At 49.0% G+C, this 27,044-nt stretch overlaps 1 protein-coding gene across 1 annotated transcript in view; it reads left to right on the forward strand.

Moving 5' to 3' along the window:
- Nucleotides 1-27,044, forward strand: part of prkcz (protein kinase C zeta) — a 105,283-nt gene that overhangs the window by 8,562 nt on the left and 69,677 nt on the right. The window contains exons 2-4 of the mRNA XM_023957084.1: nt 6,428-6,549; nt 8,131-8,220; nt 9,573-9,623. Coding sequence (XP_023812852.1) covers nt 6,428-6,549; nt 8,131-8,220; nt 9,573-9,623 — 263 coding nt within the window. The remainder of the gene's footprint in view (nt 1-6,427; nt 6,550-8,130; nt 8,221-9,572; nt 9,624-27,044) is intronic.

A 27,044-nucleotide genomic window follows, 5' to 3' on the forward strand; every position in this document is an offset into this window, starting at 1 on the left:
GTTGCCATAAGATTGTTTTTAGCACATTTAAGGTTTACTATTTATTGCGATTTTCGCCGACTTTCACGATGTGGATATTGCACAGCTTGAAATCACGATAACGATAAATTTAGGATTAATTGTGCAGGACTACTCTGGATTCTGTTAGGAAGTAGAGTGAGGCCACAGTTGAATCCAGCTAAAGGTGATGGGCGACACCTTCATCAGCCGGGAGATTCTTAGAAATGTTTGTGAACTGAAGACTTGACATTTGAACAGGCTGCTTCCCTCAGTCAGAGGACTTGTGGGTGACAGGAAGGGTCAGAGTTGATCTCCGGAGCAGAACTCGGCTCTTCTAATCTAGGTTCTAACAGCTCTGACTCACAGCTGTGAACGCTGCTCTGCTGCTGTTACGCATTCAAACTGAGTCCTCCAGTCTGAACCTTTGGACCCAGCCAGCCTTTCAGGTAAAAGGTGAAAAACTCCCAGGAGCCTCCAGGAAAGCAAATGGGAACATTTCAGCTTCAGCTCCAACACTGGTGTGTCTGCAGGAAAGTTGCTGGCAGTCCCAGTCCTTCATCACAGACCTCATTTTTTTTACATCCGTACTCTGATCATCTTTTGATCTATCCTAAAACCGGTCCCAGAGGTCTTTGAACCATGATTAGTTTCTGCAGAGCGGAAGAGTTTCTTAGAAATTCACCTCTGAGTTGTGGGTGGGGGGTAAGCCTGTTCTCATGTCCCATCATCCATCTGCTCACATGCTCTCCTGCTAGCTTACTGCCACTCACAAGCTCTGGCTAACAAAAATGGTTCCAGCTCAGACGAGGACAACAAAGCCGTTCATGGATCCATTTGTCTGCAGGTGGATGATCAGAATGGAGCTTGTGGTCCGCCGGTTGTAGTTTGTACATCATGAAAACAAGCGTTTTCAAACAGCATTTAATTGTGTTGAAAGAAGAAAAAATTAGAAACACAATTTGAAATGTGAAAAGAAATGTCCTCCATGACTAAAAATACCTCTAGGAGTAAAAACACTGTTTCCATTGGAGCGGGTCTTTCAGAAGGGACTTGTTTTGATATTGGTTGTCTAATGGTTGAACATTCTAGCTAGGAGGTTCTGGCTCAAATCCTTTCATCAGAGTGATCAGCCTTCTTCCCTGTATTAACCCTGCCGGGGACCCCTTGAGCAAGGCCTTGTGGTCAAACATTTTCTCTGAATGTGAGGATCTGAGGACCGGTTCTCACCGTGACCCCTGGAGAAACGTGCAGCTGCAGACTTTTTCTGATAGGAGTCCTGAGAGTCGAGAAGAGGGAACAGGCGGCCGCTCTGTGATGGGGGTGTGTGTGCACGTGTGTGTGTGTGAGTTAGTGGGTGAGAATGTGTGTAAATGTGTGTGTTTCCTGTAGTGTCAGAGTCCAAACCATCACTATAAACACAGGGCTCCACACCCACAAACTTGTCAGACATGTTCACCCACCACCACTCAGCGGAGCTCTGCACGTGCACGCGCAGCTGGACACGTGCACAGCGCCATCCTCCGCCGGCGCCGCCACCGGTGGCTGTGATAGAGCTGCTCCTCAGAGTTGTTCTCAGGGGGCTGACAGGACTTTCCTGGTTCAGTGTTTCAGTCACAGAAGATCCTCAGTGACCTTCAGGTCCAAACTGTCCAGCTTTCTGCATTCTAACTCATAACCTGCAGAAACCCAACCTGTCATTTGTCTAATTATAGCATTTCACTTCACTAACAGGCAAGCTGCAGTAAAATGTAAGAAGCAGACAGAAATCTTTGCTAAATGGAACGTTTAGACTCAAAAAGCTTGTAAGATCTAATGTCTGTGAAGGTTTTCTGTTGGGCCTTTGTGTCTTTTCTCAGCTGCAGCTAGAACATTGAAATGAATGTGTGTGGTTAAGATGACAGCTGAAGCTGCTTTAGAAGATGCTGATGTTTCAGAACCACAAAGATTTAAGAGCTGAAGCTCTTGTTCAAATATTTATGGTTATAAATTAAAAGTCAAAGTCAAACTAGCTAATTACAGCAAATACTGTTGAAAATATGAGCACCATTGGAAGATGTTCAGGGTTTAACGATGAAGTTATTATTTGATGGATTAGTTTCTATTCCTACATTACATACTAGATTGGTCTGTCTGAGGCAAATTGTCAATCAAATCGACAAATACTCTTATAAAAATAATATAGTGGATTATAATCAATATTGGAAAATACTAATTGAATTGAGGTACAGTAGGTTTACTTTCCAATGACATAAAAACTAACATCACAGCAGACATGTAGTTAGAAAACATGCCGCAGATGTTAAAACTGTTCAGACAAAATCTGAAGGATGGAGGTATAAAGTACTATTTTTATTTAAATATTTTTAAAAAGCCTAAAAATAAATACATTTGTTAAAGCTCTGAAGTTTAATGCCTAAAATGGTAAAACAAAAGACAATGGCAGCGTTAGAAATAAGGGAAAAAAATGGTTGTCATCTGGACAAGTGTTCTAGAATTTAGAACACTTGAATGGACTAGGACTAGTACAGCATTCCAAATATAAAGTAATATTTATATGTGATGAAAAGTTATAATATGATATAACATCTAAGTCAAATAAACACGTGTGTAAATTATCCCATGTTAACATTGTGCTGCAGTAGCAGTAAAGACTAATATCCCTGATCTTGTAACAAGTTGTCTTTTTTGACAAGTTATTTCAGACAAGTTCCTCTAGGGAAATGTCGTCATCATCAACATCCAACTTAGTCTGCTGAGGCTGATGCCGCTCACGTCTTCAGGCGTACTCGGTTCGTTCAGAAGTCACGTGACATTGTTCGTGTACACTCGGTTTTATCTTAAAAAGTCGGACGTTGGTTTCCCAAAAACTTTGAAAAGTAGTCTAAAAATACCAAAATGTTGAATAAAAGAGCAGGTTCTCACACGGACAACCATCAGGTTCATTTTTGGTTGTCCTCCATGAAATCTGGTGGTCTCAGACAACTGAATAACCGCTTATTTGGAACGCTGAATGGTGTTGATTTGATTCTCGCTGAAGTGTCGTACCTGCCGATTTAAAAAAGGACTAATTTTTCTGAAAGAATTCATAGCTGAGACGTCTGCTTCAGTGTGTCTATAAAGCTATACAGTATAGTTGCCAGGCTGATGGCAGATTTATCATTTTGACTGATTCCCTCTTGAATTTCTCTGCCTGTAGTCATCAGTCCTCAGCCTCCCTGACATGAAAGCAGCATGAAGTCAGAGGGTCTGTCCAGAGGGTCTGCTGTCTGCTGAAGGACCTGAACCACTGCTGTGCATTTAAAACTTTCTCCCTCACTTCCAAAGAGCCCGAAAAGCATCAAACAGCAGCTAAAGATCCAGCAGGAATGTTCTGAAGGAGCTCAGAGTTCAGATTCCTGAAAACATTTGAACATTTGAACAGAAAGGTGGGAATGTGTCTCTGTTTGCAGAAACCCCAGCAAACACTTGTGGTTAGATGTTCTTTTTCAGTTGGAATGTGTGAACACATTTCTGTCAAACTGGTCCAGGTCAGCAGGTTTTGTGTTGAGTGTAAACTCAGACGGACGAACAGGTTTGCTCTGGTGTTGGAGCGGTCTGACCGGCGTCTCTGTACGCTTGTTTAGACGGGAAGAAACGGTGTTTTCTGCAGACGCTCGTTCAGAAAGACGCAGAACTGCTGAAGCTTGTTGTGTGTCTTGATTTTCTGAACCTGAAATCCTCTCTTTAGCCGCAGTTCCATGTGCAAAATGTTTTGATCGGATCAAAGATCGGATTGAATTCAACCGTGTACATGGGCCCAGAAAAACCTTTTCCGATTAGAACAAACGTTTACGTGGGACACACTTTCAGTCAGAATAAATCATTTGCACATGCGCACTTCTCTGTAAAATACCAGAAGAGGAAATGAGTGCCGCTGTAAACAAGCCAGGCTGCCACATATCTATGCATGTAATATACAAGCGGATCTTCCAAACGTGCTTTTATTAATGTTATGGTTATTATGGAGCGCCTGTTTACTCGTCATTTTATTTTTAATTCATGTGGTTGGTGCTTTTTTGTTGTTGTGGCGGAACAGAGCTGGAAGAAGGGCTAGCAGGATGCTAACACGCGCTATCAACATTTAGCTTTTGATGAACATAAAATCCATGCAGGAAACGCTGCAATCTGCATCTTGGCTGCACGTAAATACTGTATGTGGGAATAACATCAGCCTTTATTTTGTCGGGACACGGCTGGAAACACAAATCCACGTGATTGTTGAACAGTTTCTAAGGACTGAGCGACATTTCTGCTTTGAAAAGCTCACACACACCGCCCCAAAACCGGCGGTCCGAGTTCTGCTCTGAGACACAGTTCTACCAGGAGACATGGTTCTCCTGAGTCCGGCAGCTCGTTCGCCTAGAGCTGCAGGAAGGATCGCAGTCCGAAGTATCCCACACATAGCGCATAACAAAGCATCCTCCCTCCCCTCAAACACAAAGCTATTAATCCCGCTGCTCTGCTCAGAGACACGGTTTGCTCGGTCCACCGGTAGCTGAGCCCAGACTGCGCAGGGTCCAGACGTTGGGGGGCACGAAGCACGCCCCCGGGGAGGAGCACCCTCTCTCTCCCCTCCTCCTTTGGGAAGGAGGGAAGGGAGCCAGTCGGTCCTGTTTGAGCTCCAAGGCTTCTCTGGAGAGAAACGCCGTCATGCATGACGTTAAACCAGAGCAGTAGTGACACACGATCGGAATGAACTGTTTACATGCTCCACGATCGGATCAACAATCAGCATAAACCACCTATCTCCATCGGAAAGAAATTTTGATCTGAAAGAGTCTGATCGGGGCAGAGGATTCAGAACGGCGTGTTTACATGACGCATTTTTCTACCGATCAGCTTTTGTATCAGTTATTCCAACACAGAAGAAGAGATGTTGACACAATCCTGATATTAAAATGTTTTCCTGATGATCCCAGACTCCAGTGCTGTTGGGTTGTTGCTAGCAGACACAGAATGAAACCCTGACGTTCAGACGCTCACACTCTACATGAGCAGACGTGGTTTCTGCTGCATCTTTCTCAGGAATGTTTGGACTGACTAACTGAAGGAGCAAGAGATTCTAGAAAGAACCAGTCCACCTGAGGCAACATTTGCTGGTTTAAACTCTGGTTTCTCATGTGAGTGCACACGGCTGTAAAGCTGAAGCTGTTCAGTGCAGCTTTGTGCTCAGACGGATGTTCTCCTCGCTGTCAGGAGCTTCTGCTGTTTCTCTTCAGGAAGTTCCTTTAGGCAGACATGTTCATGCAGTCCCATGGTGTTTGTCCTCCTCCTCCTCCTCTGTGAGGAAGAGCAGAGTCTTCAGGAAAGTCACTTGCCATGAAGGAGGCTGATGGCTTTGAAAGCATGCAAAGACCTGCAGACGCCCTGCAGGGGGTCATGTGCTGCACAGAATCCAGACTCTGTTCTCTGAGCTGCAGTTCCTGAAGGTCGGGTCAGAACCAGAACCAGAGTTTTCCTCTGAGGGATCCTCCACATCAGTGACTGACCCTTCTCAGTGAGCGGGGACGCTGCAGTGGGATCTCCTGGGTCTGACTCTTTTGATCGGATCTGGGGGGTTCTGTGGTAGTGTTCTCCGTGAACTTGGGTTGGGGGGTCGCTGGTGTGGACATGTCCCCAAAATATCGTTTCCCCACGTCAAGACAAAGCCTGGTCTCTACATTATATCATTTTATCACTTTTTTATTTATTTATTCATTTATGTATTTATTTATTGATGTGTGTGTGTGTGGGAGTGTGTGTGTGTGTGTGTGTGTTTTTGCGGAGGGGGGGGGGTGCTCGGTTTGTCTTGTCATCTTGTTTTTAAATTTTATTGTTTTTTATGCACAGCACTTTGAGTGACTAATGTTGTTGAAAAAGTGCTATATAAATAAAGGTTGATTTGATTTGATTTGATTTGATTTAGTTCAGCTACAGTGATCTCTGCTGCAGCTCAAAGCCGGTCAGCACAAAGAGGCCAGTGAGTGTGAGTGATAACGATGATCGTTCCTGATGACTGATGTGGTAATAATACGAAAATGAGTGAAAGCAACAACATGTCAGTGTGTGTAAACCCTCACGCCTCATTAACATGTGTTATAGAAATGCTTACACAGGTTCAGGGGTAGACTTCAGGATTTCTGCTCCACCTATCAGCTTACTGACATGATTTTCAATAAAGCTGTCTGATGTATTGATGTTATTTCACCTTTAAAAGTCTCTTTATGTTTCATTCATTTATGGTTTTGATTTCTTGATTGACATAAAGATTCAGATGAAGCTGCTGCAGCTGTTCGTCCTCCTTCAGTCTGTCAGACCTGCGGTGGTGTTTCTGTGCCCTGAAGGGGGGGGCACATGGGCCGTTCCATCGTCCTGGTGTTGACTGAACCAGGACTGGCTCTGTTTTCAGGGACATGCTGATCACGGACCTTCCTGCCTCCGTAACTTTCCTGCAGCTGTGCGCAGAGGTGAAAAGCATGTGCAGCGTCGCCAAGCAGCAGCCCATCACCCTGAAGTGGATCGATGATGAAGGTGAGTGTTCCCCACATCCCAGCCCCCTTTGACAGCGAAAACCCGTCCATGAACAACCGTCTGCACTTCCGTTTTCCTTTTATGACCCTTTCATTTATACCTGCGGGGTAGAGGGCTGCATTGGGATTGGGTCCCGCCGGGTCCCGCGGGGCCCAACGGAAATCACGCGGGAGCGGGCAGTTTGAACTTTGTTGCAGGCGGGATTGGGCAGCTACAAAAAAACACAGCGGCATAGGGGGGTTGCCTTGCAACATGATGGAGAAGATGTCAATAGATGATGTAGAAAAGAACCTCAAGTGAGGTATTTACAGCAGAGGTCCCCAACCCCCGGGCCACAGACCGGTTCAGTCCGTTTGGTACCAGGCCGCACAGAAAAAATAAAATAACTTACATGACTTCCATTTCATTTGTTTCGGAATCTGAAAGATGTTTTATTTTGAAAGATTGCCTGATTCTCTGTTCCATACGTCTATGTAACTCTTGACGCAGGTGATTGGCTCGTCTCGGTCACGTGATAGGATACCGCTAAAATAAAACCCAATAGTTAGCAAAATGAGTAAAAAACAAACGTCTTTGGAAAGTTTCTTTGCCAAGTGGGAAAAGAGACAGGAGCTTTTGACTTCCAAAAAAAGAAAGCTACATCTAATAGACAGTTTCAGGAATCCTACTTAGAATACAGATTTATCCCAACGGGAGATTCCCTCCAACTATTCAGCATTGTGGTGAGTTGGATTTTCCATGTACTTATTTTGAAGTCATGTTTAAACGTTACCATAGCAACCACAGAGTGTTGCGGGTGGAGAGGATGTTGCTCATGTCATAATTCGTGTTTATTGTTATATTTAGAAAATACCACAGTTTTCATGTCAAAGTCCCCAAAAACATCTAAAAAAAACTCACCAGAACGGGCAGAAAATCCCAGACATCCCAGACTCTGTGAGCCTTCTGTTGTGTCGTGGTCCGTCAGTGCACCTGTTATATTTAAAGTCTGATAGGAAATAAACATTTAGATCTAAACAACCTGCTGAGGATGACACATTTCTATCAGAGCAGAGTGTTCAAATTTGACAAATAAAGTTATTTGGTTTATATCGGGTTATATTGCAGTATCCCCTCATATCAAATAAATGGTATAGTGATATAAAACATTCTAATTCTCCCAGTCCTAGCGGCACATATTTTCTTGTGTGCAGAGAGTGTGCGAGCTGTGTGCGATTGTGCAAGTGCGCAGGTAACATTTCCTAGGGCGACTGGTGGTCCTCTATATGGACGCCATGTGTGGACATTTACTCAGTCAGAGCTGCTGCCGACAGGACATCCCCCCAGCTGTTGCCCCATGAAATGACGTCATCCCCGCTGACTGACTGCCGCCGTCTGCATTCATGACCACGCCAACCATTTCTGAAAAACCGGACGATGGCACCTGATCTTGAAGATTCTGCCGATGCCTCCCCATGGCAGTTGTATATGTGACCGTAGAGTTCTAGAGAAAGTGCAGACCTCAGCCTGACTTCTGAGTCATGGTTGAGAAGAGAAGAACAAAGTCTGAGTCACTCTTTGATTGACCCAACTCTTTTGCAGGAGATCCTTGTACCATCTCCTCTCAGATGGAGCTGGATGAAGCTTTTCGGATTTACAGCCGAACACGAAGGTCTGGACTTCTGCTGCATGGTGAGCGCCCCCTCTAGTTCAGACTGGTACTGCATGCTTTTTGCTCCTTCATGGAGGAAAACGTTTAGAGTTGGGAAAAAGAATAAATAGTCTGAAGAAAGGTTTGTGTGTTTCTGTTACCCTTCAACACAGAAGCTTTGGCTTCAGTGGAGACATTTGAATTACTGTAACTTTGAAAACCCTTGATGCAATAACATAAATCTAACAGATTCTGAAGCAGAGAAAAGCACTTTTGTGCTGCAGACCAGCTCAGTAGCCCTGTGGTAGAGTGTCCGCCTGATACTGGAAGGTTGTGGGTTCAAATCCATGGTGGAGACATACCAAACACTCTAAAGCTGCGTTTCCACCAAATGCGATTTGTGCCGACTGCTGCCGCTAATGTTTTTAGCCTGATAGCTACGTGGACGGCTGTTGCCAGACCTTTGCACCGCGCCGTCACACAAATCCCACCGCAGGACTTCAAATCGTGTCTGTGCCATTGAGTTAACACTGAGCACAGCTTAAGGGTTCATTCACACTGGACACATTTGATGCTCTTAAAGTGAACCTCAGTTCGTTTCCCCCGATAATCCAGAACAAATGAATAGGCTGAACAGGCTCCACGCTCAGAGGGCAACAACTGGACCAAACAGCCACCATAGCCGGGCATTATGGGATGTAAACAAAATGAGAACATAGTAGCCGTGAGCCGCAGAGAAAGGTGTACCAATGATGAGACACAGCAGCACATTGAAATGTGGTCGGATAAATGCAGACTCATCAAAACAACTTTGCTTCTCACACTGTTTTTCCCAGAATCTACCTGTCATGAACGTTGATCAGTGAACCTTTGTAGCTGTCTTCTCCCCAGTAACCTCCTAACAGCATGACTCCACGTAATACAGACGTTCAAAATATGTCTGAGAAATATAAAGTTTGAATCAGTCATCTGTCCTGACAAGGAATTTCTGCCTCTAGCTGCTTTGCCCCGCCCTCATAATGCCTGACCAATGAGTGAAGAGATTTTTCTTCATGTGGTTTTGTTTACAAGCTTTGGTTTGTATCAGGAATGGCTGCCTGACGGCAGTCTGAATACAGATTAAAAGCAAGGTTCAGAGCTCGATTAAGCGGACTGGGTCTGGAACAGTTTCCCAGTTGGAATACACCATAAATGTACAGGATAAACAGTATTAAACGGATGTAAAAAAAAACAGCCTATAACTGGGAACGTCCCAGAGATCACGTTTCAGGGTCAGAAACTCAAATGCTTTTACTCAGAAATCCACGTCATTGTGATGAAAATTGCTGATAGATTCATGCTGCTGTTCAGGAGCAACAGTGTTTCTCTGACTGTTTCCTCCCGTTTCCCTCAGTGTTCCCGAGCATCCCGGAGCGGCCTGGCCTTCCCTGTCCGGGAGAAGACAGTGAGACGTCTCTTTCTTTAAGGCTCTGTTCACACGTGCACACATGCATTCACACGTGCACACATGCAGTCACACGTGCACACATGTATTCACACGTGCACACATGCATTCACACGTGAACACATGCATTCACACGTACACACATGCATTCACACGTACACACATGCAGTCACACATGCATTCACACGTGCACACATGCATTCACACATGCATTCACATGTGCACACATGCATTCACACGTGCACACATGCATTCACACGTACACACATGCAGTCACACGTGCACACATGCATTCACACGTACACACATGCAGTCACACGTGCACACATGCATTCACACGTGGACACATGCATTCACACGTGGACACATGCATTCACACGTGCACACATGCATTCACACGTGCATTCACACGTGCATATATGCATTCACACGTGCACGCATGCATTCACACGTGCATTCACACGTGCATATATGCATTCACACGTGCACGCATGCATTCACACGTGCATTCACACGTGCACACATGCATGCACACGTGCGCACATGGAGTCACATGTGCATACAGGCATTCACACATGCATTCACACATGCATTCACACGTGCATTCACACGTGCATATATGCATTCACACGTGCACGCATGCATTCACACGTGCATTCACACGTGCACGCATGCATGCACACATGCATTCACACGTGCATATATGCATTCACACGTGCACGCATGCATTCACACGTGCATTCACACGTGCACGCATGCATGCACACATGCATTCACACGTGGACACATGCATTCACACGTGCATTCACACGTGCACGCATGCATGCACACATGCATTCACACGTGGACACATGCATGCACACATGCATTCACACGTGGACACATGCATTCACACGTGCACACATGCATTCACACGTGCATTCACACGTGCACGCATGCATGCACACATGCATTCACACGTGGACACATGCATTCACACGTGCACGCATGCATTCACACGTGCATTCACACGTGCACGCATGCATGCACACATGCATTCACACGTGGACACATGCATTCACACGTGCACACATGCATTCACACGTGCATTCGCACGTGCATATATGCATTCACACGTGCACGCATGCATTCACACGTGCATTCACATGTGCACGCATGCATGCACACATGCATTTACACGGGCACACATGCATGCACACGTGCATTCACACGTGCACGCATGCATTCACACGTGCATTCACATGTGCACGCATGCATGCACACATGCATTTACACGGGCACACATGCATGCACACGTGCATTCACACGTGCATATATGCATTCACACGTGCACGCATGCATTCACACGTGCATTCACACGTGCACGCATGCATGCACACATGCATTTACACAGGCACACATGCATGCACACGTGCATACATGTGTTCACACGTGTATTCACACGTGCACATATGGATTCACACGTGCACACATGCATTCACACGTGCAGATATGCATTCACACGTGCACACGTGCATTCACACGGGGACATATTGTATGTAGTTACATGTGCATGCTCTCGTTGGTGCACACCTGTATTATCGTCTGGATTTACCCGTGCATCGATACACGAGTGTTTCCGTGGAGGTCTTGTAGAACCAACATTCTCAGCCATGGAACACCTGCATTTTTGTTGGTCACTGAAACATTGAAACTCATTTTGTCCTCTTTTAAACTCCTTTTTATCAGCTGTTTGAACACCAAGTTCCTTCAGAAGATGCCTGCTTCGTCTTTTGGTGTCACTCCCTTTTTTGATATTTAAATATGGAGAATAAATGTGAAAAGCTTGAAATCCCTCATGTTCATGTTCCCTTTGGGAAGTCTGGAGTGATCAGGCTCCTCCAGGTTCGCCTTTAACGACCTCTGTGAATGTTAGCTGCTGGATCTTTGTGTCCTGAATCGCTTCCTGGACTTTGACTCATAGTAAGACAGACTTTGTCAGAATTAGAGATCTGTGCAGAGGGAAACAGCTTGTAGACAGAAAGTATGTCACATTTTAGTATTTGTAAAGAATCCGTTCTGATCTCTGATCTGAATGGGTTTTAGTCAGACACAGTTTTCCTGTCAGCTTCTTGCATTTCCCTGAAAGTCTGAAGCTCCTTCAGAGGTAGAGTACACCCTCCCTCCAGAGGAGTGTGGAAACCACCCGAGGGAGGGGCCGGGTCCCCTCCTCAGATGGTCACTCTCTCTGCAGACCACGTGTCAAACTCAGGCCCGGGGGCCAAATTTGGCCCGCAGCTAGAACTGTGACGGTGGGATTTTTGATCCCTTACAGAGTGAAGGAGAACAGTAATTCCCCCCCCCCCCCCCCCCACAGACACACGGTGGGCAGCCGTGTCGTGCACTCAAGAACGCACGCAACTTGTAATGGAAATTAATATAATGGAAATAATCATAAGAACGCAGTAAATTGTCGTATTTCTTCGCAAGACAGAAACTTCTGTTGTAGAATGAGGATGTGTGTGTGTTTCTAAACCGCACAAGTGTGTGTGTGAGAAGAGGGAGGGCGTGCTGCGTGCAGCTCGAAAAGGCAGGCGGGGCAGGCGGGTGCGGGGAGTGAAGGAGAAGAGGGATAACTCAGAGTCTGACCCCAGACTTTGATGAACTAACATCTGAGAAAAGATGCCAGGAATCTGGCTTAGACCAACGTGCAGAGAAAATCAGAGAGAAGCAAACTGAGCTGGAATATCTCTGTTTCTGATGCACTTTTCCTAATGCAAGGCCTGGAATGTTAATAGTTGAAATGCTTAATAATATTTTTATTGAATGACATTATTTTTGGTTCTTTTGTTGTTGACTTTGAAAGAGATTTACTTTAAAAAGGAACTTGAAAGAATACGTGGAGAGACATACTTTACTTATTTAAATAAGAAAGGAATCCCACTGATGTGTCTTTTATTTCAAATTGAATTTCTCATGTGATTCTGTGTTTAAGCAAAACTAAAGTCAGTTTCCATCTGAAAAGGTTCAACATTACATATCAGTTAATTTTTCATTAACTGACTTTACTTCACTGCTTAATTTTGGCCCACTGTGAATTTGAGGTTGACACCCCTGCTGTAGATGTCTGCAGGTCGGACTCGCTTCGTTTTCTTTCAGAGTGTAGCTCTTCCATCCTCGCTCAGCATGTTTGTGTCTTAATTCAAACTCGATCAGAGCTCCCGTCCTCCGGTGTACACACAGCAGCTCCGGTTTAAATAAGACACACAAACATGGTGACCCCTGTCAAAGTTATTTCTGTAAACACAAGACAGTATTAAAACAGACAGACACCAAGAGCCCAGTACGATTTCTCCTGAGGAGAGCTGGAAACAGACAACCCTTCAACACCTCTGCTCCAATCAGCTGCCCCTTTATTCAGAATGGGGTTGCCCTGGTTACACGGGGAGGGAAATACCTGCAGGTTAGTAGTTGTCAATATATTCTCTAATGTTCTGCTGTTGTCACAGGAAGTTCTGCCTTTCATGATTAAATCAGCTCACATTCCAGACACTCCTTTATTTTCTGGGGAGGTGATCACTTCTCCAAATGGGACACGGAAAAAGCCCAACACAGCAACTTTCATTGTGTAAGACAAACACAATGATAAATAAAGGATACACACTCAACACCCCCCTCAGGAGTGAAAACACTGGAACTCATACAGAACAAACGTGAAGCGTCAGAGATGATCCAACATCAACACTTTGTTCAACAACGTTAAAGAAAAACATCTTTTAGCTGCTCAGTGACCTTGTGGTAGAGTGTCTGCCCTGTGACTGGAAGGTCGGGAGTTCAAATCCAGGCCGAGTCATACCAAAGACCCACTGCCTCCCTGCTTGACACTCAGCATTAGGGTGTTGGATTGGGGGGGTTAAACCACCAAATGGTTCCTGAGCGCAGCTGTGTCTGCAGCTCACTGCTCCCCCAGGGGAGGGGTCAAATGCGGAGAACAAATTTCACACACCTGCGTGCGTTACAGCTAATGGGACTTTAACTTTTATCTTTAAAATATGTGTCAAGATTAAACAAAACAGCAAAGCAGAAAAACAGATTCAAGAGGAAGTCCAGTCAATTCAACAGGAATCTTCAAAAGAAAAACGTCAACAAGAAAACACTATAATTACAGGATAAATAAACAGTACATCAACTTTTTGGCTGTTTACCTGTAAAAATGGGACATTAAAAGTGCTGACTGTTGATTTATCCTTCTTTGTCCACTGGCTCCGTGACGGGCTTTACAATCTCAAACTTCAGAAACTTCGGTTTTTACTTCAAAGCTCAATTAATAATGTTATAATTTGGTGGCCAAAAACATGTTTAGCTGGTAGATGTTTTTTTAAATCCGCCATAAAGTGATATAAAAAAATCTATATCACCCATCTCTATCGTCATGACAACGTAACGTGAGATTGCAGGTGCAGTATAGAAAATCAGGCTCACACTTTTCCGGACTTGTGATTCTTTTGGTTCAGAAAAGTATGTGAGCCCTTTTGGGGAGGGGGGGGTCTGCTGTTGTTCACCAACATGAGGGTTAAACCTGGTGGGAGTCATCTTGTTGTGGAAGATCGACACCAGTGTTTCAAACCATTACAGCTCTGCAACGTGTGTGGGTGTGGGTGTGTGTGTGTGTGTGTGTGCGTGTGTGTGTGTGTGTGTGTGTTTTAAATAGCAGATTTTTTTCAGCTTCACACAAAGAGAAGAACAGAACTGTTTTTATAATAATTGAAGCGTAAACAGACTGGCTGAATTCAAATGTGTGTGTGGGATGTTTCTCAGCAGACAAAGATGGATGTTGGAGAGCAGACAGAGCAGCTGTGGGGATTCTCATGTTCTCCACGTTCTCCTGTCAGTAGGAAGTCTGGTTCTGCTGGTTTGTTGCACCAGCTGCTGCTGAGGAGATAAAATCGTGCGCGGGTGCAGGTGTAGCTGCTTCGGTCTGGGCCGTGTTCATGACTCAGCAAAATCTGTCAGCTGTGTTCTGTAATCCAGATTCTGTCTCTGGTGTTGAGCCTCTCTGTAGCTGGACTTCCAAGTTTCAGACGCATGTGTTTAGTTCTTGTTTGTCTGTTGTCTCGTTGGATCCATAAATCTATCACACCCCCTAACGTCTTTGACATGACGTAGTTGATATTTTGTTTTGGACAGTCCTACTTTATTCTGACTGCTCTAAATACTTCATCAGCTCCTCCGTTTTAACTTGAACCCTCTTACCGTTTGTGAAGTCCTTTTATTTCACGAACACTAACCCGACAGCAAAGGGGGGGCCATGGTGATGTGTCTGCACACACACATGTGCGTCTGCATGTGTGTGTATGAGCTGCCAATAGCCCCCTGTGTTAGTGGAGTGATGGATCATCACATCAAGCCCCGCCCACCCACAGCCCCACCCTCGTCTTCCCTCCCAGCGCTACCATGTTTTCCCAGCATCCTTTTCTCCTTCACTCAGCTGAGAGTCTCTCTGGGGGAAGGAGGGGGGGACGCTCCACTGCATCCCTCCAGAAGCAGAGGCGGGCGAGGGACACAGCCTGACAGTGAAGCAGAGGGAGAGAGAGCTTTTGTTGTTCCTGTTGGTTCTGGAGGCCGATGCTCCGTCAGATGAGAGGGAGGAAACCATGAAATAATCCCACACAGGGAGGGAGGGATCAGCGGAGGGGGAGAGGAGCGATGTAGCATCCTCGCCGGCTCACCACACATGCACGCACACGTGCACACTCAGCCTGGATAATGTGTCTATAGAGGAGGAGAAAAAGCGAGGAGGCAAGCGGTGAGCTGAAATTTCCATCCCTCCATCCTTCCATCCGTTCGTCTTTGTTCTGCTCTTGTGTGATCATGTGGTCATGAGAACGGAGCACCGTTAGCTGCTAGCCTGTTTGTCTGCAGGCTGATCTGCACCTGCTGACGTGCACGGTCTGCCCTAGTGCACGTATGTGGGGGAAAATGCTGCATTGTTTTTGTGCTGTGATCCTGGTAGGCGGTGTGTACCTGCTGAGTGTGTGCGTGTGTGCGTGCGCAAACTCACACACAGCAGCTCTGGCTAAACATGCTCCATCGTGAAGGACGAGCTGTCAGGAAACGTCTCTTTTTATAGAAATTTGGTGCTAAAGCAACGCGCTAAAAGGACAAACTGACTTGCCGATGTCAAGAAGTGTTGCTTCTACTGAGTCACGAATCGCCTGAAACTGTGGAAACACGCCGGCTGCAGGTGGACAACCAGTACAACAAAAATTCTCTGTGATGTTCCCAGGCTGCTGCTCCGCTGCAGATCTGCCTGGATGTGTTAGTCAGCTCACACATGCTGCCTTCACTGTTTCATTTAAGCATTTCTCTGACACCTGCTCTGATTCAGGCAGGGTCCTGCTGTGATGCAGGTCTGATCCTGGTCTGATTCAGTTCTGATCCTGGTCCTATTCAGGTCTGGTCCTGCTCTGATTCAGGTCTGGTCCAGCTCTGATTCAGGTCTGGTCCTGCTCTGATTCAGGTCTGGTCCTGCTCTGATTCAGGTCTGGTCCAGCTCTGATTCAGGTCTGGTCCTGCTCTGATTCAGGCCTGGTCCTGCTCTGATTCAGGTCTGGTCCTGCTCTGATTCAGGCCTGGTCCTGCTCTGATTCAGACCTGGTCCTGCTCTGATTCAGGTCTGATCCTGGTCTGATTCAGTTCTGATCCTGGTCCTATTCAGGTCTGGTCCTGCTCTGATTCAGCTCTGATCCTGGTCCTATTCAGGTCTGGTCCTGCTCTGATTCAGGTCTGGTCCTGGTCTGATTCAGGTCTGGTCCTGGTCTGATTCAGGTCTGGTCCAGCTCTGATTCAGGTCTGGTCCTGCTCTGATTCAGGTCTGGTCCTGCTTTGATTCTGGTCTGGTCCTGCTCTGATTCTGGTCTGGTCCTGCTCTGATTCAGGTCTGGTCCTGCTCTGATTCAGGTCTGGTCCTGCTTTGATTCTGTTCTGGTCCTGCTCTGATTCAGGTCTGGTCCTGCTCTGATTCAGGCCTGGTCCTGCTCTGATTCAGGTCTGGTCCTGCTCTGATTCAGGCCTGGTCCTGCTCTGATTCAGACCTGGTCCTGCTCTGATTCAGGTCTGATCCTGGTCTGATTCAGTTCTGATCCTGGTCCTATTCAGGTCTGGTCCTGCTCTGATTCAGCTCTGATCCTGGTCCTATTCAGGTCTGGTCCTGCTCTGATTCAGGTCTGGTCCTGGTCTGATTCAGGTCTGGTCCTGGTCTGATTCAGGTCTGGTCCAGCTCTGATTCAGGTCTGGTCCTGCTCTGATTCAGGTCTGGTCCTGCTTTGATTCTGGTCTGGTCCTGCTCTGATTCATGTCTGGTCCCGCTCTGATTCAGGCCTGGTCCTGCTCTGATTCAGGTCTGGTCCTGCTGTGATGCAGGTCTGGTCCAGCTCTGATTCAGGTCTGGTCCTGCTCTGATTCAGGTCTGGTCCTGCTCTGATTCAGGTCTGGTCCTGCTCTGATTCTGGTCTGGTCCTGCTCTGATTCAGGTCTGGTCCTGCTCTGATTCAGGTCTGGTCCTGCTGTGATGCAGGTCTGGTCCTGCTCTGATTCAGGTCTGGTCCTGCTGTGATGCAGGTCTGGTCCTGCTGTGATGCAGGTCTGGTCCTTGTCCTGTTCAGGTCTGGTCCTGCTCTGATTCAGGCCTGGTCCTGCTCTGATTCAGGCCTGGTCCTGCTCTGATTCAGGTCTTATCCTGGTCTGATTCAGTTCTGATCCTGGTCATATTCAGGTCTGGTCCTGCTCTGATTCAGCTCTGATCCTGGTCCTATTCAGGTCTGGTCCTGCTCTGATTCAGGTCTGGTCCAGCTCTGATTCAGGTCTGGTCCAGCTCTGATTCAGGCCTGGTCCAGCTCTGATTCAGGTCTGGTCCAGCTCTGATTCCGGCCTGGTCCTGCTCTGATTCATGTCTGGTCCAGCTCTGATTCAGGTCTGGTCCTGCTCTGATTCAGGTCTGGTCCTGCTGTGATGCAGGTCTGGTCCAGCTCTTATTCAGGTCTGGTCCTGCTCTGATTCAGGTCTGGTCCTGCTCTGATTTAGGTCTGGTCCTGCTCTGATTCAGGTCTGGTCCTGCTCTGATTCAGGTCTGGTCCTGCTCTGATTCTGGTCTGGTCCTGCTCTGATTCAGGCCTGGTCCTGCTCTGATTAAGGTCTTATCCTGGTCTGATTCAGTTCTGATCCTGGTCTGATTCAGGTCTGGTCCTGCTTTGATTCTGTTCTGGTCCTGCTCTGATTCTGGTCTGGTCCTGCTCTGATTCAGGTCTGGTCCTGCTCTGATTCAGGTCTGGTCCTGCTCTGATGTAGGTCTGGTCCTGCTGTGATGCAGGTCTGGTCCTTGTCCTTTTCAGGTCTGGTCCTGCTCTGATTCAGGTCTGGTCCTGCTGTGATGCAGGTCTGGTCCTGCTCTGATTCAGGTCTGGTCCTGCTCTGATTCAGGTCTGGTCCTGCTCTGATTCAGGTCTGGTCCTGCTCTGATGTAGGTCTGGTCCTGCTGTGATGCAGGTCTGGTCCTTGTCCTGTTCAGGTCTGGTCCTGCTCTGATTCAGGTCTGGTCCTGCTGTGATGCAGGTCTGGTCCTGCTCTGATTCAGGTCTGGTCCTGCTCTGATTCAGGTCTGGTCCTGCTCTGATTCAGGTCTGGTCCTGCTTTGATTCTGTTCTGGTCCTGCTCTGATTCTGGTCTGGTCCTGCTCTGATTCAGGTCTGGTCCTGCTCTGATTCAGGTCTGGTCCTGCTGTGATGCAGGTCTGGTCCTGCTCTGATTCAGGTCTGGTCCTGCTGTGATGCAGGTCTGGTCCTGCTGTGATGCAGGTCTGGTCCTTGTCCTGTTCAGGTCTGGTCCTGCTCTGATTCAGGCCTGGTCCTGCTCTGATTCAGGCCTGGTCCTGCTCTGATTCAGGTCTTATCCTGGTCTGATTCAGTTCTGATCCTGGTCATATTCAGGTCTGGTCCTGCTCTGATTCAGCTCTGATCCTGGTCCTATTCAGGTCTGGTCCTGCTCTGATTCAGGTCTGGTCCAGCTCTGATTCAGGTCTGGTCCAGCTCTGATTCAGGCCTGGTCCAGCTCTGATTCAGGTCTGGTCCAGCTCTGATTCCGGCCTGGTCCTGCTCTGATTCATGTCTGGTCCAGCTCTGATTCAGGTCTGGTCCTGCTCTGATTCAGGTCTGGTCCTGCTGTGATGCAGGTCTGGTCCAGCTCTTATTCAGGTCTGGTCCTGCTCTGATTCAGGTCTGGTCCTGCTCTGATTTAGGTCTGGTCCTGCTCTGATTCAGGTCTGGTCCTGCTCTGATTCAGGTCTGGTCCTGCTCTGATTCTGGTCTGGTCCTGCTCTGATTCAGGCCTGGTCCTGCTCTGATTAAGGTCTTATCCTGGTCTGATTCAGTTCTGATCCTGGTCTGATTCAGGTCTGGTCCTGCTTTGATTCTGTTCTGGTCCTGCTCTGATTCTGGTCTGGTCCTGCTCTGATTCAGGTCTGGTCCTGCTCTGATTCAGGTCTGGTCCTGCTCTGATGTAGGTCTGGTCCTGCTGTGATGCAGGTCTGGTCCTTGTCCTTTTCAGGTCTGGTCCTGCTCTGATTCAGGTCTGGTCCTGCTGTGATGCAGGTCTGGTCCTGCTCTGATTCAGGTCTGGTCCTGCTCTGATTCAGGTCTGGTCCTGCTCTGATTCAGGTCTGGTCCTGCTCTGATGTAGGTCTGGTCCTGCTGTGATGCAGGTCTGGTCCTTGTCCTGTTCAGGTCTGGTCCTGCTCTGATTCAGGTCTGGTCCTGCTGTGATGCAGGTCTGGTCCTGCTCTGATTCAGGTCTGGTCCTGCTCTGATTCAGGTCTGGTCCTGCTCTGATTCAGGTCTGGTCCTGCTCTGATTCAGGTCTGGTCCTGCTCTGATTTAGGTCTGGTCCAGCTCTGATTCAGGTCTGGTCCTGCTCTGATTCAGGTCTGGTCCTGCTCTGATGTAGGTCTGGTCCTGCTGTGATGCAGGTCTGGTCCTTGTCCTGTTCAGGTCTGGTCCTGCTCTGATTCAGGTCTGGTCCTGCTGTGATGCAGGTCTGGTCCTGCTCTGATTCAGGTCTGGTCCTGCTCTGATTCAGGTCTGGTCCTGCTCTGATTCAGGTCTGGTCCTGCTCTGATTCAGGTCTGGTCCTGCTCTGATTCTGGTCTGGTCCTGCTCTGATTCAGGTCTGGTCCTGCTCTGATTCAGGTCTGGTCCTGCTCTGATGTAGGTCTGGTCCTGCTGTGATGCAGGTCTGGTCCTTGTCCTGTTCAGGTCTGGTCCTGCTCTGATTCAGGTCTGGTCCTGCTGTGATGCAGGTCTGGTCCTGCTCTGATTCAGGTCTGGTCCTGCTCTGATTCAGGTCTGGTCCTGCTCTGATTCAGGTCTGGTCCTGCTCTGATTCAGGTCTGGTCCTGCTCTGATTTAGGTCTGGTCCAGCTCTGATTCAGGTCTGGTCCTGCTCTGATTCAGGTCTGGTCCTGCTCTGATGTAGGTCTGGTCCTGCTGTGATGCAGGTCTGGTCCTTGTCCTGTTCAGGTCTGGTCCTGCTCTGATTCAGGTCTGGTCCTGCTGTGATGCAGGTCTGGTCCTGCTCTGATTCAGGTCTGGTCCTGCTCTGATTCAGGTCTGGTCCTGCTCTGATTCAGGTCTGGTCCTGCTCTGATTCAGGTCTGGTCCTGCTCTGATTCAGGTCTGGTCCTGCTCTGATTCAGGTCTGGTCCAGCTCTGATTCAGGTCTGGTCCTGCTCTGATTCAGGTCTGGTCCGCTCTGATTCAGGTCTGGTCCTGCTCTGATTCGGTCTGGTCCTGCTCTGATTCATGTCTGGTCCTGCTCTGATTCAGGTCTGGTCCTGCTCTGATTCAGGTCTGGTCCTGCTCTGATTCAGGTCTGGTCCTGCTCTGATTCAGGTCTGGTCCTGCTCTGATTCAGGTCTGGTCCTGCTCTGATTCAGGTCTGGTCCTGCTCTGATTTAGGTCTGGTCCTGCTCTGATTCAGGTCTGGTCCTGCTCTGATTCAGGTCTGGTCCTGCTCTGATTCTGGTCTGGTCCTGCTCTGATTCAGGTCTGGTCCTGCTCTGATTCAGGTCTGGTCCTGCTCTGATTCAGGTCTGGTCCTGCTCTGATTCAGGTCTGGTCCTGCTCTGATTCAGGTCTGGTCCTGCTCTGATTCAGGTCTGGTCCTGCTCTGATTCAGGTCTGGTCCTGCTCTGATTCAGGTCTGGTCCTGCTCTGATTCAGGTCTGGTCCTGCTCTGATTCAGGTCTGGTCCTGCTCTGATTCAGGTCTGGTCCTGCTCTGATTCAGGTCTGGTCCTGCTCTGATTCAGGTCTGGTCCTGCTCTGATTCAGGTCTGGTCCTGCTCTGATTCAGGTCTGGTCCTGCTCTGATTCAGGTCTGGTCCTGCTCTGATTCAGGTCTGGTCCTGCTTTGATTCTGGTCTGGTCCTGCTCTGATTCATGTCTGGTCCTGCTCTGATTCAGGTCTGGTCCTGCTCTGATTCAGGTCTGGTCCTGCTGTGATGCAGGTCTGGTCCAGCTCTGATTCAGGTCTGGTCCTGCTCTGATTCAGGTCTGGTCCTGCTCTGATTCAGGTCTGGTCCTGCTCTGATTCAGGTCTTCCTCTGATTCAGGTCTGGTCCTGCTCTGATTCTGGTCTGGTCCTGCTCTGATTCAGGTCTGGTCCTGCTCTGATTCAGGTCTGGTCCTGCTCTGATTCAGGTCTGGTCCTGCTCTGATTCAGGTCTGGTCCTGCTCTGATTCAGGTCTGGTCCTGCTCTGATTCAGGTCTGGTCCTGCTCTGATTCAGGTCTGGTCCTGCTCTGATTCAGGTCTGGTCCTGCTCTGATTCAGGTCTGGTCCTGCTTTGATTCTGGTCTGGTCCTGCTCTGATTCTGGTCTGGTCCTGCTCTGATTCAGGTCTGGTCCTGCTCTGATTCAGGTCTGGTCCTGCTGTGATGCAGGTCTGGTCCTGCTGTGATGCAGGTCTGGTCCTTGTCCTGTTCAGGTCTGGTCCTGCTCTGATTCAGGCCTGGTCCTGCTCTGATTCAGGCCTGGTCCTGCTCTGATTCAGGTCTTATCCTGGTCTGATTCAGTCTGTCCTGGTCTGATTCAGGTCTGGTCCTGCTCTGATTCAGTCTGATCCTGGTCTATTCAGGTCTGGTCCTGCTCTGATTCAGGTCTGGTCCAGCTCTGATTCAGGTCTGGTCCTGCTCTGATTCAGGTCTGGTCCAGCTCTGATTCAGGTCTGGTCCTGCTCTGATTCAGGCCTGGTCCTGCTCTGATTCAGGTCTGGTCCTGCTCTGATTCAGGTCTGGTCCTGCTGTGTCGGTCTGGTCAGCTGTTATTCAGGTCTGGTCCTGCTCTGATTCAGGTCTGGTCCTGCTCTGATTTAGGTCTGGTCCTGCTCTGATTCAGGTCTGGTCCTGCTCTGATTCAGGTCTGGTCCTGCTCTGATTCTGGTCTGGTCCTGCTCTGATTCAGGCCTGGTCCTGCTCTGATTAGGTCTTATCCTGGTCTGATTCAGTTCTGATCCTGGTCTGATTCAGGTCTGGTCCTGCTTTGATTCTGTTCTGGTCCTGCTCTGATTCTGGTCTGGTCCTGCTCTGATTCAGGTCTGGTCCTGCTCTGATTCAGGTCTGGTCCTGCTCTGATGTAAGTCTGGTCCTGCTGTGATTGCAGGTCTGGTCTGTTCTCTGGTCCTCTTTCAGGTCTGGTCCTGCCTGATTCAGGTCTGGTCCTGCTCTGATTCAGGCTGGTCCTGCTCTGATTCAGGTCTGGTCCTGCTCTGATTCAGGCCTGGTCCTGCTCTGATTCAGGCCTGGTCCTGCTCTGATTCAGGTCTTATCCTGGTCTGATTCAGTTCTGATCCTGGTCATATTCAGGTCTGGTCCTGCTCTGATTCAGCTCTGATCCTGGTCCTATTCAGGTCTGGTCCTGCTCTGATTCAGGTCTGGTCCAGCTCTGATTCAGGTCTGGTCCAGCTCTGATTCAGGCCTGGTCCAGCTCTGATTCAGGTCTGGTCCAGCTCTGATTCCGGCCTGGTCCTGCTCTGATTCATGTCTGGTCCAGCTCTGATTCAGGTCTGGTCCTGCTCTGATTCAGGTCTGGTCCTGCTGTGATGCAGGTCTGGTCCAGCTCTTATTCAGGTCTGGTCCTGCTCTGATTCAGGTCTGGTCCTGCTCTGATTTAGGTCTGGTCCTGCTCTGATTCAGGTCTGGTCCTGCTCTGATTCAGGTCTGGTCCTGCTCTGATTCTGGTCTGGTCCTGCTCTGATTCAGGCCTGGTCCTGCTCTGATTAAGGTCTTATCCTGGTCTGATTCAGTTCTGATCCTGGTCTGATTCAGGTCTGGTCCTGCTCTGATTCATGTCTGGTCCAGCTCTGATTCAGGTCTGGTCCTGCTCTGATTCAGGTCTGGTCCTGCTGTGATGCAGGTCTGGTCCAGCTCTTATTCAGGTCTGGTCCTGCTCTGATTCAGGTCTGGTCCTGCTCTGATTTAGGTCTGGTCCTGCTCTGATTCAGGTCTGGTCCTGCTCTGATTCAGGTCTGGTCCTGCTCTGATTCTGGTCTGGTCCTGCTCTGATTCAGGCCTGGTCCTGCTCTGATTAAGGTCTTATCCTGGTCTGATTCAGTTCTGATCCTGGTCTGATTCAGGTCTGGTCCTGCTTTGATTCTGTTCTGGTCCTGCTCTGATTCAGGTCTGGTCCTGCTCTGATTCAGGTCTGGTCCTGCTCTGATGTAGGTCTGGTCCTGCTGTGATGCAGGTCTGGTCCTTGTCCTTTTCAGGTCTGGTCCTGCTCTGATTCTGGTCTGGTCCTGCTGTGATGCAGGTCTGGTCCTTGTCCTGTTCAGGTCTGGTCCTGCTCTGATTCAGGCCTGGTCCTGCTCTGATTCAGGTCTGGTCCTGCTCTGATTCAGGCCTGGTCCTGCTCTGATTCAGGCCTGGTCCTGCTCTGATTCAGGTCTGATCCTGGTCCTATTCAGGTCTGGTCCTGCTCTGATTCAGGTCTGGTCCAGCTCTGATTCAGGTCTGGTCCAGCTCTGATTCAGGCCTGGTCCAGCTCTGATTCAGGTCTGGTCCAGCTCTGATTCCGGCCTGGTCCTGCTCTGATTCATGTCTGGTCCAGCTCTGATTCAGGTCTGGTCCTGCTCTGATTCAGGTCTGGTCCTGCTGTGATGCAGGTCTGGTCCAGCTCTTATTCAGGTCTGGTCCTGCTCTGATTCAGGTCTGGTCCTGCTCTGATTTAGGTCTGGTCCTGCTCTGATTCAGGTCTGGTCCTGCTCTGATTCAGGTCTGGTCCTGCTCTGATTCTGGTCTGGTCCTGCTCTGATTCAGGCCTGGTCCTGCTCTGATTAAGGTCTTATCCTCGTCTGATTCAGTTCTGATCCTGGTCTGATTCAGGTCTGGTCCTGCTTTGATTCTGTTCTGGTCCTGCTCTGATTCTGGTCTGGTCCTGCTCTGATTCAGGTCTGGTCCTGCTCTGATTCAGGTCTGGTCCTGCTCTGATGTAGGTCTGGTCCTGCTGTGATGCAGGTCTGGTCCTTGTCCTTTTCAGGTCTGGTCCTGCTCTGATTCTGGTCTGGTCCTGCTGTGATGCAGGTCTGGTCCTGCTCTGATTCAGGTCTGGTCCTGCTCTGATTCAGGTCTGGTCCTGCTCTGATTCAGGTCTGGTCCTGCTCTGATGTAGGTCTGGTCCTGCTGTGATGCAGGTCTGGTCCTTGTCCTGTTCAGGTCTGGTCCTGCTCTGATTCAGGTCTGGTCCTGCTGTGATGCAGGTCTGGTCCTGCTCTGATTCAGGTCTGGTCCTGCTCTGATTCAGGTCTGGTCCTGCTCTGATTCAGGTCTGGTCCTGCTTTGATTCTGTTCTGGTCCTGCTCTGATTCTGGTCTGGTCCTGCTCTGATTCAGGTCTGGTCCTGCTCTGATTCAGGTCTGGTCCTGCTCTGATGTAGGTCTGGTCCTGCTGTGATGCAGATCTGGTCCTTGTCCTGTTCAGGTCTGGTCCTGCTCTGATTCAGGTCTGGTCCTGCTGTGATGCAGGTCTGGTCCTGCTCTGATTCAGGTCTGGTCCTGCTCTGATTCAGGTCTGGTCCAGCTCTGATTCAGGTCTGGTCCTGCTCTGATTCAGGTCTGGTCCTGCTCTGATGTAGGTCTGGTCCTGCTGTGATGCAGGTCTGGTCCTTGTCCTGTTCAGGTCTGGTCCTGCTCTGATTCAGGTCTGGTCCTGCTGTGATGCAGGTCTGGTCCTGCTCTGATTCAGGTCTGGTCCTGCTCTGATTCAGGTCTGGTCCTGCTCTGATTCAGGTCTGGTCCTGCTCTGATTCAGGTCTGGTCCTGCTCTGATTTAGGTCTGGTCCAGCTCTGATTCAGGCCTGGTCCAGCTCTGATTCAGGTCTGGTCCAGCTCTGATTCAGGTCTGGTCCAGCTCTGATTCCGGCCTGGTCCTGCTCTGATTCATGTCTGGTCCAGCTCTGATTCAGGTCTGGTCCTGCTCTGATTCAGGTCTGGTCCTGCTGTGATGCAGGTCTGGTCCAGCTCTTATTCAGGTCTGGTCTTGCTCTGATTCAGGTCTGGTCCTGCTCTGATTTAGGTCTGGTCCTGCTCTGATTCAGGTCTGGTCCTGCTCTGATTCAGGTCTGGTCCTGCTCTGATTCTGGTCTGGTCCTGCTCTGATTCAGGCCTGGTCCTGCTCTGATTAAGGTCTTATCCTGGTCTGATTCAGTTCTGATCCTGGTCTGATTCAGGTCTGGTCCTGCTTTGATTCTGTTCTGGTCCTGCTCTGATTCTGGTCTGGTCCTGCTCTGATTCAGGTCTGGTCCTGCTCTGATTCAGGTCTGGTCCTGCTCTGATGTAGGTCTGGTCCTGCTGTGATGCAGGTCTGGTCCTTGTCCTTTTCAGGTCTGGTCCTGCTCTGATTCTGGTCTGGTCCTGCTGTGATGCAGGTCTGGTCCTGCTCTGATTCAGGTCTGGTCCTGCTCTGATTCAGGTCTGGTCCTGCTCTGATTCAGGTCTGGTCCTGCTCTGATGTAGGTCTGGTCCTGCTGTGATGCAGGTCTGGTCCTTGTCCTGTTCAGGTCTGGTCCTGCTCTGATTCAGGTCTGGTCCTGCTGTGATGCAGGTCTGGTACTGCTCTGATTCAGGTCTGGTCCTGCTCTGATTCAGGTCTGGTCCTGCTCTGATTCAGGTCTGGTCCTGCTTTGATTCTGTTCTGGTCCTGCTCTGATTCTGGTCTGGTCCTGCTCTGATTCAGGTCTGGTCCTGCTCTGATTCAGGTCTGGTCCTGCTCTGATGTAGGTCTGGTCCTGCTGTGATGCAGGTCTGGTCCTTGTCCTGTTCAAGTCTGGTCCTGCTCTGATTCAGGTCTGGTCCTGCTGTGATGCAGGTCTGGTCCTGCTCTGATTCAGGTCTGGTCCTGCTCTGATTCAGGTCTGGTCCTGCTCTGATTCAGGTCTGGTCCTGCTCTGATTCAGGTCTGGTCCAGCTCTGATTTAGGTCTGGTCCAGCTCTGATTCAGGTCTGGTCCTGCTCTGATTCAGGTCTGGTCCTGCTCTGATGTAGGTCTGGTCCTGCTGTGATGCAGGTCTGGTCCTTGTCCTGTTCAGGTCTGGTCCTGCTCTGATTCAGGTCTGGTCCTGCTGTGATGCAGGTCTGGTCCTGCTCTGATTCAGGTCTGGTCCTGCTCTGATTCAGGTCTGGTCCTGCTCTGATTCAGGTCTGGTCCTGCTCTGATTCAGGTCTGGTCCTGCTCTGATTTAGGTCTGGTCCAGCTCTGATTCTGGTCTTGTCCTGCTCTGATTCTGGTCTGGTCCAGCTCTGATTCAGGTCTGGTCCTGCTCTGATGTAGGTCTGGTCCTGCTGTGATGCAGGTCTGGTCCTTGTCCTTTTCAGGTCTGGTCCTGCTCTGATTCAGGTCTGGTCCTGCTGTGATGCAGGTCTGGTCCTGCTCTGATTCAGGTCTGGTCCTGCTCTGATTCAGGTCTGGTCCTGCTGTGATGCAGGTCTGGTCCTGCTCTGATTCAGGTCTGGTCCTGCTCTGATTCAGGTCTGGTCCTGCTCTGATTCAGGTTTGGTCCTGCTGTGATGCAGGTCTGGTCCAGCTCTGATTCAGGTCTGGTCCAGCTCTGATTCAGGTCTGGTCCAGCTCTGATTCAGCTCTGGTCCTGCTTTGATTCTGGTCTGGTCCTGCTCTGATTCTGGTCTGGTCCTGCTCTGATTTAGGTCTGGTCCTGCTCTGATTCAGGTCTGGTCCTGCTCTGATTTTGGTCTGGTCCTGCTCTGATTCTGGTCTGGTCCTGCTCTGATTCAGGTCTGGTCCTGCTCTGATATAGGTCTGGTCCTGCTCTGATTCAGGTCTGGTCCTGGTCTGATTCAGGTCTGGTCCTGGTCTGATTCAGGTCTGGTCCTGGTCTGATTC

Source organism: Oryzias latipes, chromosome 7 (assembly GCF_002234675.1).
Source record: "Oryzias latipes chromosome 7, ASM223467v1".
NCBI lineage: Eukaryota > Metazoa > Chordata > Actinopteri > Beloniformes > Adrianichthyidae > Oryzias > Oryzias latipes.